We start from the raw sequence: 20,950 nt of genomic DNA, 5'->3' as shown, positions 1-20,950 counted from the left end.
TCAAATAATAAAAACAAACTAACCAAATTACCAAATGAGCTACTATTATAATAAATCTCTTAAGAAAAACATCAAATTTTGAATATCTGCTCATCTGAATTACAAGTCACAAAAACAAGCACCATTTTAAAATTACTTTAATATGGTTGTGGAAAAGGAAAGGGAGAAAGTATAATCCCTGTCTCCCTCAGCTGAACTATTCAAGAGAACTAGTAAGGGCTTTTTACCCCAACAAAAGTACTTTTCAAAGACACATCAAAATTAAAAACAAAAAACAAATCAGATATTTCTTCAACAGTTCCCTTTTTTCAGATACAAAATAAACACTAAGTTCAAATATAAGAAAATTATATTTTTCAAATAATACAAATATTATAAATACTTGCAATTTAAATCCCTTTTCCACTTCTAGTATTTGAAATCCTTTGGTGAAATTCTAATAGATCTACATTAGTAAGAACATTTTTAAAACATACAAAACCATGTTACCTATATTTCCAAGTAGTCCATTAATGACTGTATTATTATCGGCCTTTAATGTACTGTTGTCCTGATTAATGAATTCAAGACTGTCTTGAAGCCTAAGGGGAAGGAGGAAAAAAAATGAATACCAAATCTATTTCATGCTCTTAATGGCAATTCTTTGTATACTTCAATAAAATTTTAAGTGTAAAACATTATATTTAAGTTTCCCTATCAGTACTATAAACTAGTCATTTAAATCAGGGGTTGGGTACAGCCTGAGGGTTAAATTAAGCCTGCTGCCTGTTTCTGTAAAGTAAATTTTATTCGAATACAGTTATACCCAAGCGTTTGTCAACAGATGAATGGATAAAAAAGATGGTCATGTTTGTGTGTGTGTGTATAGACACTGGACTAGTATTCAGTCATGAAAAAAAGAGGAAAGCCTGCCATTTGCAACAACATAGTTGGTCCTTCAGAATGTGGAGCTAACATACTGGGAGCTATGAGGCACAACCAAAAAATTAAAATAAATACAAACTTTTAAAACTTATTTTAATTTAAAAATAAAAATCCAAACACAGAGAGCAAAGTGATGGTTACCAAGGACTGGGAGGAGTGGAAAAGGGAACATAATGGTCAAAGGGTACAAACTTTCAGTTATAACATTAACAAGTTCTGTGTGTTAGTGTACTACTAACCAATAATACTGCATCATCTATACTGGAAAGTTGCTAACAGAGTAAATCTTAAAAAATTCTCACCACAAAAAAAGAAATGGTAATTATGTGACGATGGCAGTGTTAGCTAAGGCTATGGTAGTAATCATTCTGCAATATATAATTGTATCAAATCATGGTATATTTCAATAGAGCTAGGAGGTAAAATCTGGCTTCATTAACTTTCAAATTTAAGGGATAGAAGAAAATCTGAATTTACGCTGTAGTCCTAAAAGCAGCTTATTAGCATTCATACTTTGCAGATCTTAAACAATTCTCTTCTCCTTCCACCCATAACTACTTACGTATTGAGACTTCCACAGATGCTGCTGCCAGTCCGTGCAGTAAAAACTTTGCTGAGCATGAGCTGCGGAGGGGAACTATGAAGAAAAAAAGAGGGATAGACAGAAATCAAAACTGAAACACAAGGATCTTTTCAATTTATTATAAATAAAAATGTTTAAGTCACAGAGATGTTATAACATAGTTATAACAGACATGAAATAGCATTAAACCCATAAAACATCATAAACTGAGTATCTGGCATGCTCTGAGTGGAGGCTATAAGAAATTTTCCCATCTTTAAGAAAAACTGAGTATTTTAAAATGGATTCATTAAGAAAAATCAGAAAATCCCTCACCGGATCTGATGAATTTTTAAGGTGGATCCTTTGTAGCTCATTGCTACTGAGCCAAACATCATCTCTCCAAGCATATTGGCATCAGAAGAGCACCGAGAACCCTAAACAATAAGCATAAACATTAACAAAATCATTGAATTTAAAACCTATTTCAAATACTAATTTTTATTAAAAATTTCTCCCTGATGGCTCAGTGGAAAAGGATCTGCCTGTACTGCAGGAGACACAGGAGACCCAGGTTCAGTCCCTGGGTTAGGAAGATACCTGGAGAGGAAAATGCCAACCTACTCCAGTATTCTTGCCTGGAAAATACCAAGGGCAGAGAAGCCTGTCAGCTACAGTCCATATGGTCGCAAAGAGTTGGACACAACTGAGCACACACACACAGTTCCACAGCTCTCATTGCAGTTATTCTACACAATGTTTTTTTAAGCTATTTGACACTGAATAAACTGCTCTGCAGCTTGATTTTCTTCATTTTACACTGTCTTACAGATCTAAGCATACTGTTACATACAGAGTCTTTTTAAGAGGTGCATAGTGTTCTGCTATATGAAAATACTAGTTTATAAGCCAGTTCCCCTTACTGACATACTGACAGGTATTTAAGTCACTTTCTGTTTTCTGCTACTACAAATAGTGCTCAAGTAAATATTCTTAACCATATAGAGTCGGACACGACTGAGCGACTGAACTGACCTGATGCATATGCAATGTTTCTCCAGGACAGATAAAAAGAAGTAGAATTCAGTGAACATGCAGAAAAGATTTTATCATTCCTACCATGCAAAAACAAGCAATTGCAAAGAGGGTAATTTGGACATATTCTGCATTCTTTAAAAAATACTTATGTTAAACATCAGAATGTCTTGTTTATAAAGAATTCTGTTTTAAAAATTATTTCTTTCAATTATTCTTTAATTGTCCTCATAGGAGTCAAAAAAAATCTAAAAACTGACTCAGCCATTGGTTACTATTTAGATACTATAGCAAATACTACTAGTTACCCACCAACCCACCAAATATCTTATTTCTTATTTTCTGAAGTCCAATTTGTTTCAGGGAACCAATGTGCCCTAGTAAAAAAAATTGCATTTCAGAGCCTCCCTTGCAGATAGGTTTAGAGTTTATCTCTATATTCAAAGAGTTAAACCAATGGTTATAGTGGTAGCTTTCAGAACTAGCCATTTATATGTATCCAACACAGTCCTGGTCAATGGAATATAAATAGAAATCACTGTAGACAGAGGTGCTATAAGAGGACCACAAGCCAACATGTACCTGTTAGCTCTAAGTAGAGAGATAAGCAAGCCTCAGTCTCTGAGGCCATCCTGAAGCCCATACATTATCGTCCCTAGATGGCCTCTCTCCAGACTTGCCATATGTAGAAAATCACTGTTTCACAGGATGACCCAATGCAATTACTAACCAATACAATTATATAATAAAACAAATGATAAGGAAGAGGACCTATAACTAAGATAGCAAATAAGATCACACCCAAATTTCACTAAGCCATTCTACCACAGGAAATAAAAAATTAGAGGAGTTTTTAAAAATAATTAAAATATTCTTCTGACGATAACAATAAAGTGATGAGGACCCCGATTTTACAAGTGGAAGCCAGGGAATATATATAATGTGATTCTCTTTTACTCTTTTGCTTGTTTACTACCTGCCTTGGGTTCAAAAACCTGTATATTTACATTCCGTCATCTTTCTTAAGAGCATCTTCAAATAGCAATCCATTTCATTATACATATTATTTTTTATATTTGTTTCTATACATTCATTGATATTTTTTCTTTCTTAGTGCTGTAGTCTTAATTTTGTTTTAATAAAGGCACAAAGTTATTTTTTAAGGAAAAAAAGTCACTTTTGATATACCTAGGTTACTAAAAGAAGCAACTCATCTATTCTTGGGATTTGGTTAAGACAAAATTTTTTTTTTTCCAGGCACAGAAGTTTGGGAATTAAGAACAGTTTAGAAAGAGCAGAATAATTTTTTAAATGATGAAGTGGTTTGTTTTTCTTTTAAGATCAACAATGCCAATCTTTCTTGGCAACCTAAATTGCTTCTGGATAATGACAGAAATGAGAATTTTCTCTTACAAGCTCATTTCTGTTACATTGCATCTAACCCATTTTATTTTGACTAAAAATAGTATTTCTTATATTAAGCAAGCTACACAAATTTAAATATCAAAGCATTTATACATTTTAATACAAAAGTAGAAAAGAATCCTCAGGAGGCAAAATTCAGTAAAAATAAACTGGTACCTAAACTTTATAAAACCAGGTATCAACAGCTTGCTATCAAAGGTTCTCTCTACCTGTTCTAATACATACCAAATAGTTATCATGACTGTCACTGATGTGCTATATATTTTAATGTGACAATCTATAATTAAGGTCATAATTAAGAAAATGTTATTTTCTTTAATTTTTTTTAGAAAGATTTTTTTTATTTGAAAAGTCAATTCTTTTTAAGTACTCACTGCTGATTGCAATCATCTGTAATATCCTGTAAATCAAAGATAATGTTCTACTTACCTGAAATAACATTTTATCAAGTGTAGTGAACTATATGTTATAATAATTCAATGCCTTCTTGCTAAAAAAAAAAAAAAAAAAATGCAGATTTCCAAGACCATGAACCTACTGTCAGAACATCTGGACATATGACCTGGGAATCGGCACTTAAAAAACTTTAGGAATTTTGTATGCAAAATGAGAATTACAATCACACACTGCTTCAGAGTTTCTACCATCTGGATCCATTTGCTAATACTCATATTTAACTGCATAACATTACAAAGAAAGGAAAGTTTCTACAATTGATCAAATGAGAAAACTTGCAAACTGGCATAAGTATGATGAAAAACTTGCAAACTGGCACTATTAAGAACTTGTTAGGGTGTCATACCTAAGATGGAAGAGGAACAGAGAAGAGCAGAGAGAATTATGTAGTACCTCATAATATCTGGATTTTTATGACTCAAATCTCTTTCACATATGCCATTATGTTGATGTCGTATAAGGGTTAGTTTCTATCTAGACACAATTACCTAAACAATTTAAAAATCCAGGATTCTATTTTAGTACTGCTAAATATAATATACCTATGCTTCATTCATGCAAGCTTGAATGACACAAATAAATTCACATTAGATGACATTTGCTTAGTTTGATCTTATGTGAAATAAAACAACTTGTTGTTTAGTCGCTAAATCATAAGTTTATAGAGAAGTTCCTATGTAGTCAACTGGCTGGTTAATTCTATATTTTAAAAGAAGAGCCACATTAATTTTCAAAAATGAAAACGTATTTCATACCAAAGCTGAACTCTATTATTTTATATTTACCCTAATATTTCAGTAATTTAAAAGTACATAAAGTAAGAAATGATTCTGATGGTCTAAAAAATATGAAATGGGAAATAAAGAGGAGAAAATACCCCTGGCTACCTGTGCCTGAAGCTCTCTATACTTCCCCTATCCTATCAAAGTTCATAAACTTATTTATTTAATTATCTGTGTCTCCAGCTATACCACAAGCTCCACAAGGGTAAGGACTAGTCCCAGTTATATCCTCAGTCCCGAGGATGATATACAACACACTGTAGGTACTCAAAAACACTTGTGAATAAATAAATAAATGGCATCAGCGATCTTACCTGATACTTAGGACACTGGTCTTTCACATCTGAAGATGAAGTCATGGAACTGTCTAGAGAGGAAGAACTGTCTCCTCCAGGTTTCAGCTGGCAGCATTTCCCAAAGACTTTAACTTGAGCGTCGCTACAGAGCTTCTGAAATGGAGACATTATTCTCATTCGTATTTTAATATACGTTCCTCCATATTTAAATTACAGCATAAAAATTTTTGGAAAAACCAAGGATGAAATAATGATAAATAATATAGCTATAACATTATGGTTAATTGCATTTTACTGTATTTTCTCCAGAACAGTTTTCTATTCTGTCTCATAACTATGATAGTATTTGTGGAGTCTGGTTTTTTTACTGTACTTTTCTCATAAAAATTATTAAACCAGGAGAACTTTTCTATATTATAATGGTCTACACAATGCTCATTGCTAGGGACTTAATTATATACTGCAGCAGTTTTCAAACTATTTGATCTCAAAAACCTCTTCATGCTCTTAAAAACTGTTTAGAATCCCAAAGGCATTTTTTGTTTATGTGACAATATATTTACCAGTATTTTCCCATATTGGAAGTAAAAAGAGAAAATTTAAATATTTATAAATTTATTTAAATATAACAATATATCCATTATAAGCTAATGTAAGTAACATATTTTTATGGAAACAAATTTGGAAGATGTAGGAATCGTTAGAGAAATGCAAAGGAGACATATTTTAACGTATGTACATATATATGTGGGCTTCTCTGGTGGTTCACTGGTAAAGAACCTGCCTGCCAAAGCAGGAAACATGGGTTTGATCCCTGGGTCAGGAAGATCTCCTAGAAAAGGAATTGGTTAACTCACTCCAGTGTTCTTGCCTTGGAAACCCGATGGACAGAGATGCCTGAGGGCTACGGTCCATGGGGTCGCAAAGAGACAAACATGACTAAGTGACTGAGCACACACATATATATATATATATGTTAAGTCTAAACTTTTGAAATAAGAATGTATCCACGTATTGGACAGTTATATTTTCAGTCAGAGCTGAGGTTAGGACCATAAGGTTGTACTGTCTAGTATGGAAGAAGAATGTATTTCAATTTTTTGCTTTATTCATCTTATTTTCCTATCCCTCCACAATAGGTTCTAGAGCTTTCAGTACTCATAACTACCAAAGTTGCAATCCACCAAGGTCCTTGATACTCCTAAAAGAATTGAAATTTTAATCACAGTTACCAATTGTTCATTCTTCAAACCCAGCTGGCCTAACTTTTCTACTATTGCAAACCACCATTTATCAGTCAACAAAACTGGTGGCTCAGAAGGTAAAGAATCTGCCTGCAATGCAGGAAACCTGAGTTCAATCCCTGGGTCAGGAAGATCCCTTAGAGAAGGGAATGGCAACCCACTCCAGTATTCTTGCCTAGAGAATCCCATGGACAGTCTGAGTGACTAACACTTTCACTTTTGGGGGCTTCCCAGGTTGACACTAGAGATAAAGAACCCACCTACCAAGGCAAGAGACATAAGTTATGTGGGTTTGATCCCTGCATCAGGAAGATGCCCTGGAGGAGGAAATGGCAATCCACTCCAGTATTCTTGCCTGGAGAATCCCATGGACAGAGGAGCCTAGTGGGCTACAGCCCATGGGGTCACAAAGAGTCAGACGCCACTGAAAGTGACTTAGCACACATACAATAGTAGTAGAGTACTATGTGTACCAAGTACTAGACAAAAGAAGTGAATAAAACAGTTCTTTTCCTTGTAGAACTAAAAATCTAACAGGCAAAAGAGACATTTAACAAACAGCTAGACAACTTAGTGTAATTAAATATATATTTCAAATATGTCTAATAAAAGTAATAATAATGATAGCAAATGCTAACTCATATAGCACCTAGTATTTGATCAGGTATTATTCTGTTTTACATATATCTACTCTTTTATTCCTCACAATTCTATGAAGTAGGTACTAATACTAATCCCATTTTACAGATGAAGATGTTAAAGAGCAACAATGTTTATATAAACTTTCCAAGAAAGAACTTAAGTTAATCTAGGCAAATCAAGGAAGTGACATTTAAACTGGGACTACAAAAAAGCATTGGAGTTAAAGTGAAAGAAGAATGAGAGGGCAAGAAAGACATTCCAAGCTGAGGTAACTATGTATGTCCAGTCTCTTAATCAAAAAGCAATTTGCTAGAGGCAAGAAAGGGACAAACGTACATGAATTCCAAGACTAAGGTTAATGTCTATTGATGCTAGAAGGTTAATGTCTACTGTGCCATGTCCCCTCACTAGACCATCTTACAATGAAGTTGCTGCTGTTTAGTTTCAAAAAAGTTATAACTTCAGAATGGGAAAGAGAAAAGACACTGTATAGCTGGGAAGTTGATGGGAGAAAGGTGTGTGTGTGTGAGAGAGAGAGAGCTTTTACGTATATATCTATGCACAATATCTTATCTTCTCTACAACAGGATAATGAAACTAAGTCAGAATTTACATACAATATACCTTTCCCAATGTTCAATGTGTATCTGCGTTATACATTAACCAGATTCCCTCAAGGTAGGAGGATGCAATCAACCTTTGAGAAGACAATCCCTTTCTTCTGATGCCAGCACTGTAATTTTTAAGATTATTATTTCTTTCTCATCTTGTAGAGGGGATCACACTGACTAAAGGCTCATTCTATGCATTCATACCTGACTCTGAAAAAATCTCTGATGAAGTTTATTTATAATTTTAACTTGCCAATATGATACATGATTGTCTCAAAAATGTTTAAGAGCTGACCAGTGGAACAATTCTCAAAATTTTTGAAAATCTGTCTCCCAGATTAAAATCCCCAACTTGGCTCAAATAAAATTCTCTTTATTTCTTCTTGACTGTTAACTGAATTTTCATTGACACAAAGAAATCTAGGTCCCACTCTGTCTCTAACTACCCTTTTCCCCACTCCATACACTGCCAGTAAGTAAAATCATTTTTATTGGTTTACTATTGTCCTTCCAGTATTCTTTTTTCAAATATAAGCGTATTCTTTTTCCTCTTCTCTTTCAGAAAAAGTGATTCAGTTCTGCCCTTGCTTTATTTTCCACTAATATCACAGAGAATCATTTCATCTATCTTTAGAAATCTTCCTCATTCTTTCTGTTTTAAATACAGCTGCATAGTATTCCAGTGTGGAAATATACTATAGCTTATTTAACCAGTCATCTGTTTATGACACTGCCAATGGAACTGCTGGGTCAAAACGTAAATACATAAAATTTTGGTAAGATACTGCCAGATTATCCTCCATGGATATCATTTCACTCACTTCAACAGCAAAATACTGTCACTAAATAATTGGGTTTTTCCCAATCTAAAAGAAAAGAACTAAAATCACAATACAGTTTTTATTTTCATTTCCTTTATTGTGAAAAAGAGGAAGAATCTTATTGAACGTGTGATGCCATCTGTATGTGAACTCCCTGCTTTCATCCTTCACCCAGTTTTCTACTGAGCAGTTCTCCTGTCTTGATTGATAGGAACTCTTTATATAAAAACATTATCAGCTGGTCTTATATCCCATAAAAGTGTTTTCCCAGGGTATCATGTGTCTTTTAATTTTCCTTATGGTAGGTTTTTTCCTTTTTCGTTTGTTTGCCTTTACTCTGTTTTGTTCATCATCCAAGTTACTTCCTTTTCTATCAGGTTGTCAAATTTATAAGCCTTTTACTCATGGCTTCTGCATTTTGAATAATAGCTAAAAGGTGTTTTCCACTCCACAGATACATAGGAACTTATGTTTTCTTTGGTAATGTTCATTTTATTTTTTACATTTAAATGTTTGATACACTTGAGACATGAATCTAAGTTGATTTCTCTTATATCTGGCTAATTATCTCAATACCATTTATTAATCTTTACCCTACTGATTCAAGGATGCCCTTATCGTATACTAAATTCCTATATGGATTTAATCTATCTGATCTTTTATTTCCATTAGTCTGTTGGTCTATTTATGCTCCAATAAAATATTGTGTTAATTATTGAGACTTTATAATGTATTTTTCAAATCTGGTAGAATTAACTCAACCTTACAACTCTTCTTTTTCAGTTTTCCAAGCTATTATTGCTATTTTTTTTCCATTTGAACTTTAGAATCTGCTGTCTAGTTCCAGATATGACCACCCACCAAAAATATTGATAGTTAAGGTTGGCATTTTTATTGAGATACAGTTTTTTTTTTAAATTTTATTTTAAACATTACATAATTGTATTAGTTTTGTGAGAACAGACAATGTTATAACCAAAAGTACACTACCCAGAAACATATTTTGCCTTTTTATTTGTTGAAGCTTTTACATACTTCAGGAGATTTAAAGTTTTAAACATAAAGATTTTGTTAACTTTATGCAAAGGCACTTTCAAAAACTGCTGTTTTAAATGGAGCCTTAGATTCCTTCATACGTCCAATTGGAAGTTATTTGCATACACTGAGTTCACTGATTTCTGTATATCAACACTGAAGAAGATTCAATAACCTAACCAAATCCTATGTTCTAAATCTGGAATCACAATTACGATTCAACTATTGGCACCTGCACAGTTTCAGTGTGCAAAACTCTGACATATTAAAATTTATATTCACCTTTCCAAAGATACGTGAGCCTGCGAATGTGAAGGCTGAAACATGAGTTAATGCAACTTCACTGGCAGTACATAAAAAAGCATTAGATTATTACTATAAAAACAATGTCCAGGATAAAGATAGTAGCATATGATCAACTCACACTCGATCCATCTGCCTATATCAGTGTTCAAAGAAACCACTTCACACTTCAACTAGATGACGAATAAGGTCTGAGGATCAAATGTAAAAAAATAAAAATAGACTTTTACAAACACGTGAACTCTCTGGATTAAATCCACTGAATATCTGACTCATTTGTCACAGAATATAACAAAGCTGGAATGAATAAATGTTCTGAGAAAGTTATACATTAATAAAATTTTATTTCAGCATTTTAAGACAATCAAGAAGCTGCTGATGCCCAAACTATCACATCATCATGCAAAGACCCAGATATCATGTAAAAAGTTCAAAATTATCATTTACATCACACTCTTTGCCTATACAGAACTCATAATTTAAAGCTTTTTTCCCCAGTAGATGAAAAAAAAAAAATACTTAACGATTCCAACAGCTCACAATCGGGGGGGGGGGGGGGGGGGGAGGCGGAGGGAAACATGCTCTCTGGTGTTCAAAAGGAATATATAAAATCTTCACGAAAGTATTTATAGGATTTTGATAATAAACTTCCTAACTTATAACCTATATGCCAGTCAGGAAGCAACAGTTAGAACTGCACATGGAACAACAGACTGGTTTCAAATAGGAAAAGGAGTACGTCAAGGCTGTATATTGTCACCCTGCTTATTTAACTTATATGCAGAGTACATCATGAGAAACACTGGGCTGGAAGAAGCACAAGCTGGAATCAAGATTCCTGGGAGGAATGTTGGCTTAAAGCTCAACATTCAGAAAACTAAGATCATGGCATCTGGTCCATCTTCATGGGAAATAGATGGGGAAACCATGGAAATTGTGTCAGACTTTATTTTTGGGGGCTCCAAATCACTGCAGATGGTGACTTCAGCCATTAAAAGAAATTAAAAGACATGTACTCCCTGGAAGGAGAGTTATGACCAACCTGCTGCTGCTGCTAAGTCGCTTTAGTCGTGTCCGACTCTGTGCGACCCCATAGACGGCAGCCCACCAGGCTTCCCCGTCCCTGGAATTCTCCAGGCAAGAACACTGGAGTGGGTTGCCATTTCCTTCTCCAATGCATGAAAGTGAAAAGTGAAAGTGAAGTCACTCAGTCGTGTCCGACTCTAGCGACCCCATGGACTGCAGCCCACCAGGCTCCTCCGTCCATGGGATTTTCCAGGCAAAAGTACTGGAGTGGGGTGCCACTGCCTTCTCCGTATGACCAACCTAGATAGCATATTAAAAAGCAGAGATATTACTTTGTCATCAAAGGTCCATCTAGTCAAGGCTATGGTTTTTCCAGTGGTCATGTACGGATGTGAGAGTTGGACTGTGAAAAAAGCCGAGTGCCAAAGAATTGATGCTTTTGAACTGTGATGTTGGAGAAGACTCTTGGGAGTCCTTTGGACTGCAAGGAGATCCAACTAGTCCATCCTAAAGGAGATCAGTCCTGGGTGTTCATTGGAAAGACTGATGTTGAAGATGAAACTCCAGTACTTTGGCCACCTCAAGAGAAGAGTTGACTCATTGGAAAAGACTCTGATGCTGGGAGGGACTGGAGGCAGGAGGAGAAGGGGACGACAGAGGATGAGATGGCTGAATGGCATCACCAACTTGATGCACGTGAGTTCGAGTCAACTCGGGGAGTTGGTGATGGATAGGGAGGCCTGGCGTGCTGCAATTCGCAGAGTCAGACACGACTGAGCGACTGAACTGAACTGTACTTATAATTAAAGCTGATCAAAAATATGTACTGAATAATTAACACATGTGAGGCAGGGTGCAGTTTAGGAAACAAAGGTGAATAACAGACAAATTTTTTACTTTTTTTTGTTTGCAATTTAAAAACAAATACAGCTATGACACAGAAGTCTATGAAAGGCTATCAATATAAACAAAGGACCAAGAGAATTCTGATGTAGGAGAAAAGATATATACCTGGAGCAATCAGAAAGGATTCATAAAATGGTGATAAAATAAACCCAAAAAAGGGTAGATCTTCATCTAGGAATGACAGCACATAAGATGAGGATATATAAAACAAATGAGACTGCAAGCACTCAAGGCTGTTTGATTTCTAGTCACTGATGAGCCTAGACCAAAGTTCAAAAAGAAGAAGCAGGCATATAAGAAAATTTCAGAAGAATGAATGCATAGTATGAGATTAGAGCCAGTAGACAGAGAAACATAGAGACTCAGAGATAAGGCCAAGAAGAGATACTGAAGAGAGACAAAGAGATACAAAGGAGAGACTGAGATGAGACACTGAGGAGAGCCCGAGAGACAGTGAGGCAGAGAAACTAAGAGACACAGACACACACTGAGAAGGACCAAAAAAAAAAAAAAAAAAAAAGAGACAGAGACAGAAAAAGACAGGATATATATACAAGAAAGTAAAAGGATAATCATATATTTGGCATTGGGTAATGAGACTTTGTGAAGACTTGCAGGGAAAGAAAAAAAGCTAACCAAAAGAGAAGAAGGAGATAGAAGACTAATGAGACTAATGAAGCATCATCTCAGAAAAGGTGGGCAGGAAGGGTTCAAGAAACAACATGAAAAGAAGATTCATAATGATGTTTAAAACAGAAGGAAAGAAAGCTACAGTAACACAACGAGTAGCATTAATCAAGAGAAACAGTAAAGAAGAGGTCATATCCTTCAATTCAATGGAACATCATCAAGAACACACAAAAAAATTCAATAAATATTTGCTAAAGAAATAATAAAGAGAGTATTAATTAATCAATCACTGTCAACCTTAAAAGTCTTAGCCAAGTTCTGCTGACCTATTAGCATTCTAAATACAAAGACGACATGCTTATCACATTTGCAGCTAGACTTAGATTTCAACTGTCTGCTTGACCATCTACAGCTTTGACTCTTAGGCATCTCAGTTCAGTTCAGTCACTTAGTTGTGTCCGACTCTTTGCAACCCCATGAACTGCAGCAGCCAGGCCTCCCTGTTCATCACCAACTCCCGGAGTTCACTGAGTCCACCCAAACCCATGTCCATTCAGTCGGTGATGCCATCCAACCATCTCATCCTCTGTCGTCCCCTTCTCCTTCTGCCCTCAATCTTTCCCAACATCAGGGTCTTTTCAAATGAGTCATCTCTTCACATCAGGTGGCCAAAATATTGGAGTTTCACCTTCAACATCAGTCCTTCCAGTGAACACCCAGGACTGATCTCCTTTAGGATGGCCTGGTTGGATATCCTTGCAGTCCAAGGGACTGTCAAGAGTCTTCTCCAACACCACAGTTCAAAAGCATCAATTCTTCGGTGCTCAGCTTTCTTTATAGTCCAATTCTCACATCCATACATGACCACTGGAAAAGCCATAGCCTTGACTAGATGGACCTTTTTTGGCAAAGTAAGGTCTCTGCTTTTTAATATGCTATCTAGGTTAGTCATAACTTTCCTACAAGGAGTAAGCATCTTTTAATTTCATGGCTGCAGTCACCATCTGCAGTGATTTTGGAGCCCAGAAAAATAAAGTCAGCCACTGTTTCCACTGTTTCCCCATCGATTTGCCATGAAGTGATGGGACCAGATGCCATGATCTTACTTTTCTGAAAGTTGAGCTTTAAGCCAACTTTTTCACTCTCCTCCTTCACTTTGATCAAGAGACTCTTTAGTTCTTCATTTTCTGCCATAAGCGTGGTATCATCTGCATATCTGAGGTTATTGATATTTCTCCTGGCAATCTTGATTCCAGCTTGTGCTTCCTGCAGCCCAGCATTTATCATGATGTACTCTGCATATAAGTTAAATAAGCAGGGTGACAATATACAGCCTTGACGTACTCCTTTACCTATTTGGAACCACTCTGTTGTTCCATGTCCAGTTCTAACTGGTGCTTTCTGACCTGCATACAGGTTTCTCAAGAGGCAGGTCAGGTGGTCAGGTATTCCCATCTCTTTAAGAATTTTCCACAGTTTATTGTGATCCACACAGTCAAAGGCTTTGGCTCTCACTACTCAACTATTCAACCATTTTGGTTGAATTCACCATACACTTCCTTCTCCCTCATTCCTCCCACAGCCAACATGGTGGTTTTTTCACTATATTTAAAAAACTGACATATAAGTGACAACAGAATTATATTCAATTCAGATGTATGACATAATGACGATGCAGTGGTTTGTATACATTATGAAAAGATCTCTACGATAAGTCTAGTTAATTTCTCCAAAGAAGACATACAGATGGCTAACAAACACGTGAAAAGATGCTCAACATCACTCATCATCAGAGAAATGCAAATCAAAACCACTATGAGGTACCATCTCACGCTGGTCAGAATGGCTGCTATCAAAAAGTCTACAAACAATAAATGCTGGAGAAGGTGTAGAGAAAAGTGAACCCTCTTACACTGTTGGTGAGAATGCAAACTAGCACAGCCACTATGGAAAACATGTGGAGATTGCTTAAAAAACTGGAAAAAGAACTGCCATACGACCCAGCAATCCCACTGCTGGGCATACACACCGAGGAAACCAGAATTGAAAGAGACACGCGTACCTCAATGTTCATCACAGCACTATTTACAATAGCTAGGACATGGAAGCAAACTAGATGTCCATCAGCAGACGAATGGATAAGAAAGTTGTGGTACATACACACAATGGAATAGTACTCAGCTACTAAAAAGAACGCATCTGAATCAGTTCTAATGAGGTGGATGAAACTGGAGCCTACTATATAGAGTGAAGTAAATCAGAAAGAAAAACACCAGTATATTAACACATATATATTTTTAAATTTAAAAAGATGGTAATGACGACCCTATATGCAAGACAGGAAAAGAGACACAGATGTAAAGAACAGACTTTTGGACTCTGTGGGAGAAGGGGAGAGTAGGATGATTTGAGAGAATAGCATTGAAACATGTACATTACCATATGTGGAACAGATGACCAGTCCAAGTTCGATGCATGAAACGGCACTCAAAGCCAGTGCACTGGCACAACCCAGAGGGATGGGATGGGGAGGGAGGTGGAAGGGGTTTCGGGATGGGGGGACACATGTACACCCATGGCTGATTCATGTCAATGTACGGCAGTAACCACCACAATATTGTAAAGTAATTAGCCTCCAATTAACATTAATTAATTAAAGATATAAGTCTAGTTAACATCCATCATTATGCATAGTTATAAAAATTTTTTCCTGTTATGTGATCTTTTACATTTTAGCAACTTTCAAATATACAATATAGTGTCATTAACTACAGTGATCATGATGTATGTTATAGTCCCATGACTTATTTATTTTATAACTGGAAATCTGTACATTTTCATGCCCCTTCACTAATTTTCCCCACTCCCCACACCCTGTCTCTTGCAACAACCTATTTGTTCTCTGTATCTGTTAGTTTTTTTTACATTTCACCTATAAGTGAGATCATACAGAATTGCCTTTCTGTGTCTGATTTCTTTCACTTAGCATAATGGCCTCAAGGTCTACCATGTTAACAAAAACAGCAAGGCTTCCTTTTTTTTATGGCTGAATTCTATTTTTATTCATTTATCCATTAGTGGGTGCTTAAGCTTCATCCATGTCTTGGCTATTATAAATAATGCTGCAATAAACATGAGAGTGCAATGCACATATCTTTTCAGGTTAGTGTTCTTATTTTCTTCTGATAAATACACAGAAGCAGAACTGCTGAACCACGTGGCACTTTTATTTTCAATTTTCTAAGGGACCTCCTCATTGTTTTCTATTGTGGCTACACCAATTTCCACACCCACAAATAGTGTACAGGGGTTCCCTTTTCTCCACATCCTCGTCAACATTCGTCATTTCTTGTCTTTTCGATAATAGTCATCTGACAAGATGATACATCACTGTGGTTTTTATTTATATTTCCCTGATTATTAGATGCTGAGCAGCTTTTCATGTATCTGCTGGTCAACTCTATGCCTTCTTTGGAAACTATCCATTCAGATCTTCAGCTCACTTTTCAATTACATTGTTTGTTTTCTGCTACTGAGTTACATGAATTCTTCATATATATTTGGTATTAACCCCTTATCTGATATATGATTTACAAATATTTTCTCCCATTTGGTACGTTGCCTTTTCATTTTGTTGATGGTTTCCTCTTTTGTGTGGAAGCGTTTTAGTTTGATGTAGTCTCATTTGTTAATTTTTACTTTTGTCATCTTCGCTATCGGTCTCATATCCAAAAAAAAAAAAAATCACAGCAAAGACAATGTCAAGGAGTTTACTGCTTGTTTTATTCTAGGGGTTTTATGGTTTTAGGTCTTATATTTAAGGCTTTAATCCATTTTGAGCTAGTTTTTGTGTACAGTATTAGAGAGCAATCTAGTTTCATTCTTTTGCATGTGGCTGTCCAGTTTTCCAGCATCATTTATTGAAGAGACTATCCTATCCCACTGTATAGTTCTTGGCTCCTTTGCTGTAAGTTAATTGACCACATATGTGTGAATCTATTTCTGGACTCTCTACCAAAGTGACTTTTTGGAACATAAACCAGATGCCTACAATGGTTTCCCTTTGCACAGGATATAATCTAAACTTCTAACTCAAAGACCTATAAGGCCTTAAATACTCTGGCTCCTATTCTACCTCTCTCCAATTTCATCTCTCACCTAAGTTACATACTACTTTACTATCATTCCAGCCAGACTGGTCTTGTTTTACATCCTTCAATTCACTGAGCTCCTAAGTTAATCTGTAAAATGCATTTGCTGATTCTGCTAAAAGGAATACTCATCTTCTATACCATGCCTTCAATTTCTTCAGATCCCAAGTTGAATGTCACTTCCTCACTGAGACCTTCCTTAATACTCCTACACCCAAACTGTTAAGAAATAGGTTCCTTCCTGTGGAATCTCTTAAGAATTCTGTATGTTTCTTTCACAGTTGTTATCATTGTTGTTGTTGTTGTTTAGTCTCTCAGTTGTGTCCAATCCTTGGCGACCCCATGGCCAAGGACCCCATACAGCATGCCAGGCCTCCCTGTTCTTCACCATCTCCCACAGTTTGTCCAAGTTCATGTCCATTGCATCAGCGAGGCCATACAACCATCTCATTCTCTGCTGCTCTCTTCTCCTTTTGCCTTCAATCATTCCCAGCATCAGGGACTTTTCCAATGAGAAGGCTGTTCTCATCAGATGACCCAAATACTGGAGCTTCAGCATCAGTCCTTCCAATGAGTATACAGGGTTGATTTCCCTGTGGAATTATTTATTTGTTCAGTCTTTACCTCTGCAAGAATGTCTAATTGCAGGCAACAAGAGAGATAGAGACATAAATCTCCAAATGCCTAATGCTTTGTAGATACTTAGTTATCTGCACAACTAAATAATACTTTAAGAAAATGTTGCAAATTTTTTTGTCAGACTGAAAAAAAAAAATCCAGATAACAGCTAAGAAATCTAAACAAAGCACAATCTCCAGAAAACTAAATGTGTTACTGATCAGAGGAATATCATAAAACCTGACAATCAAAATAACTCAAAAATTACCAAGTACTTATTACATGCCACTTTAATAGACCATGAAAATGCTATTATAAATAAGACAATAGACCACACGCAATAAATCAGATTTTTCTAAGAACACAAAACCTCAAGTACAAACTCCCAAGTAGCTGTATGCCTATTAAAAAATAACTCTTTGTCTATTATAAGTCAATTCTATTGGTAGAAAAATCTTTCCCAAAGTATTCTGCTTTGAGTTGTTTACTGAAATGTTAATGAAAATTGTCAATTTAGGGGAGGAGAGAAAAGACAGTTCCAGGCTTCCATTTCCAGATTACAGATCCAGGGGATGGCGAGTCCTTGTGCCTGAAAGGGTAACAAAAGTAGCAGTAGCAAAAGGACAGCAATCACTTGCATTTACTTGGACGACTAAGTGAGTGGCTATGTACTCCTGCTAAACTAGTCATAAAATATTTCAAAATATGATATTCAAAGTCAACAGAATAGACATTCTTGCTACTGCTGTATAGAATGGGGAAATATGATGGACTAGGGCCTAAGATTTAACTTGCTTTGTACCTTCAGACAAATAATGTCACCTCTCTGGTCACATTTTCTACAGCTATATAAGATGGGAGATTTGTACAGGTCCTCTTTAAGAATCCCTGTAGCTCTAGTCATATCTCACAATACCAGTATATAAGTAAATGTCAAACTAAAATTCTCTCTGGTACTAGACCAATGCAAATAAGGCAAATATTTTTTCCTTTAAAAATTCTCAAAATTGTGCTCTAAATTTTAATAACATGCTAAAGATGTTGTATATTGACAAATAAAAAGTACCATAATTGAAATCTGACTCACTCTTTCTTGAATTAGAATATTTGGCATTAAACTTGAACCAAACCAATAACAATGCTCACCGATACTGATATGTCCTCATTTTTTCTCTTAACACTGGAGTCAAACAGGACATTTCTCCCTCGTCTTTCACAGTCTTGATATACAATCAGTCGAATCTGGCTTGGATCAAACTCTGGCAAAGGCCAACTTTAAAGAAAAATAAAGATTCATTAGAATTAGTTTAATAAATATTCCACATAAACACCTGGAAATAATAACCTATATAATGAAACCCAAAATTGTAGTACTGCTGCTCAAGGAAAATACAGAAGATCTTTATATAAAATACTACCATTTAGTTTAGGGCTGAAAATTTACACAGCTATGGCACTTTAGGTTAAAAAGAAAGAACAGCTGTGGCAAGTATCATTCAGTGTATATAAAATATAGTCATCCCATATGAATCTAAATATAGCTAATAAAAATATGTAAAAACATCTACTATAATGAAAATATATACTTATTTCATGGCATGGACTCAGATGGCATAAGATTAATAATCCTTAAATACTTTTGTTACTGTTTCTTTAATATGGAAATGAAAAAAACAGATCCAGTTTTCCGTTTAAATAACAAAAGCTAATTACTTATAAAACAAAAACAAGTAAAAAGGTGGTGAACATCCAAATGGGATAGAGATTCCTCATATATATTTGATACAAGTGAAAATGGGATAATCTTTTCGGAGAATAGGTTTTAAAATATATACACTAATTAGACAACATCTAGTAAAAATGAAGTTGACCCAGCAATTCTATTCCAGAAAAGTATGCCATTATACAAGAATGTTCAGAGCAGCACTGTTCATAATAGTTGAAAACTGCAAACTATTCATATACTTACCAACAGAATGGGTAAATATTCATACTATGAAATACTACACAACAAACATAATCAATGAACCTCAGTTGCAGGCAAAAATACAGATAGACCATGAGCAAAAGAAATTAAAACAATTACACACATACACACAGTAGTGTATTTTGCCATTTATCAGTTCAGTTCAGTCGCTCAGTCGTGTCAGAATCTTTGCGACCACACGAATTGCAGCGCGCCAGGCCTCCCTGTCCATCACCAACTCCCGGAGTTCACTCAGACTCACGTCCATCAAGTTAGTGATGCCATCCAGCCACCTCATCCTCTGTCGTCCCCTTCTCCTCCTGCCCCCAATCCCTCCCAGCATCAGAGTCTTTTCCAATGAGTCAACTCTTCGCATGAGGTGGCCAAAGTACTGGAGTTTCAGCTTTAGCATCATTCCTTCCAAAGAAATCCCAGGGCTGATCTCCTTTTGAATGGACTGCTTGGATCTCCTTGCAGTCTAAGGGACTCTCAACAGTCTTCTCCAACACCACACTTTAAAAGCATCAATTCTTCGGCACTCAGCTTTCTTTAATAGTCCAACTCTCACATCCATATATGACCACAGGAAAAACCATAGCCTTGACTAGACGGACCTTTGTTGGCAAAGTAATGTCTCTGCTTTTCAATTTGCCATGTATAGAAAGATTCAAATCAAGTAAAGCTTTATCAAGTGATGCACATTTAGTTTTTAAAACTATCATGAAAACAAAAGAAATGATGGCTTCAAAAGCCTGTAGAGTGGTTATAGCTCAGAGTTTGGTGAGGGCGGTGAGATTTCACCAGGAAGGGACATACCATGAGGACTGCGGCACTGATGATGTTCTATTTTTGACTGGATAATGTTTACACAGATACAGTATCAAAAAGAAAAAAGAAAAATGCCACGGCATTTGTCCTGTGTGCTTTTATACAGGCATTGTATTTCACAACTTAAAAAACTAATGGAATGAGTGAGATGAGGAGAGGAAAAGAGAGAAAACAATGAATTGTATGACAGAGACACTAATCTCGTAAACTGCTCGCACTACAACTTATAGGAAGCTGCCAAGAAAGAAGAGGATTGTGATTCCAGGAGCTGCCTGTTGTTAGTTAGGCTAAGTGGTCAATTCCTCACAATTCATCAGTCACAGCTTTTGATTACATTCCTTCATTTCCTTAAGAGAACCTTAACCCTAATCCTAGTACTTCCCTGGTGGCTCAGTGGTAAACAATTCGACTGCCAATGCAGGTTCATAATGCAGGTTCAATCCTGAGTTAGGAAGATCCCCGAGAAAAGGAAATGGCAACCCACTCCAGTATTCTTGCCTGAGAAATTCCCCATGGACAGAGGAGCCTGTCCATGGGCTTACAGTCCATGGGGTCGCAAAAAGTCGGACACAACTTAGCGACTAAACAACAACAGCAGCAACCCTAACCCTATCAATGAATGTTAAAAAAAAAATCCATAACTGGCAATATAAAACATCTCCATCCCAATCTTGACAGAAAATATAATT

At 36.0% G+C, this 20,950-nt stretch overlaps 1 protein-coding gene across 5 annotated transcripts in view; it reads right to left on the bottom strand.

Annotated features, from left to right (window-relative positions):
* Window positions 1-20,950, bottom strand: part of FNIP1 (folliculin interacting protein 1) — a 127,529-nt gene that overhangs the window by 55,545 nt on the left and 51,034 nt on the right. For all 5 annotated transcript variants that reach the window (XM_055548166.1, XM_055548169.1, XM_055548180.1 and 2 more), the window contains 5 exons: window positions 18,614-18,740; window positions 5,499-5,633; window positions 1,823-1,923; window positions 1,487-1,561; window positions 490-581 (listed from right to left, as the gene is read on the bottom strand). In XM_055548166.1, the coding sequence (XP_055404141.1) occupies window positions 490-581; window positions 1,487-1,561; window positions 1,823-1,923; window positions 5,499-5,633; window positions 18,614-18,740 (530 nt within the window). The remainder of the gene's footprint in view (window positions 1-489; window positions 582-1,486; window positions 1,562-1,822; window positions 1,924-5,498; window positions 5,634-18,613; window positions 18,741-20,950) is intronic.

The sequence above is a fragment of the Bubalus kerabau genome, chromosome 1 (genome assembly GCF_029407905.1).
Source record: "Bubalus kerabau isolate K-KA32 ecotype Philippines breed swamp buffalo chromosome 1, PCC_UOA_SB_1v2, whole genome shotgun sequence".
Lineage (NCBI taxonomy): Eukaryota > Metazoa > Chordata > Mammalia > Artiodactyla > Bovidae > Bubalus > Bubalus kerabau.
Note: the sequence above shows the minus strand (reverse complement) of the source record. Positions and strands in the feature narration are given on the sequence as shown.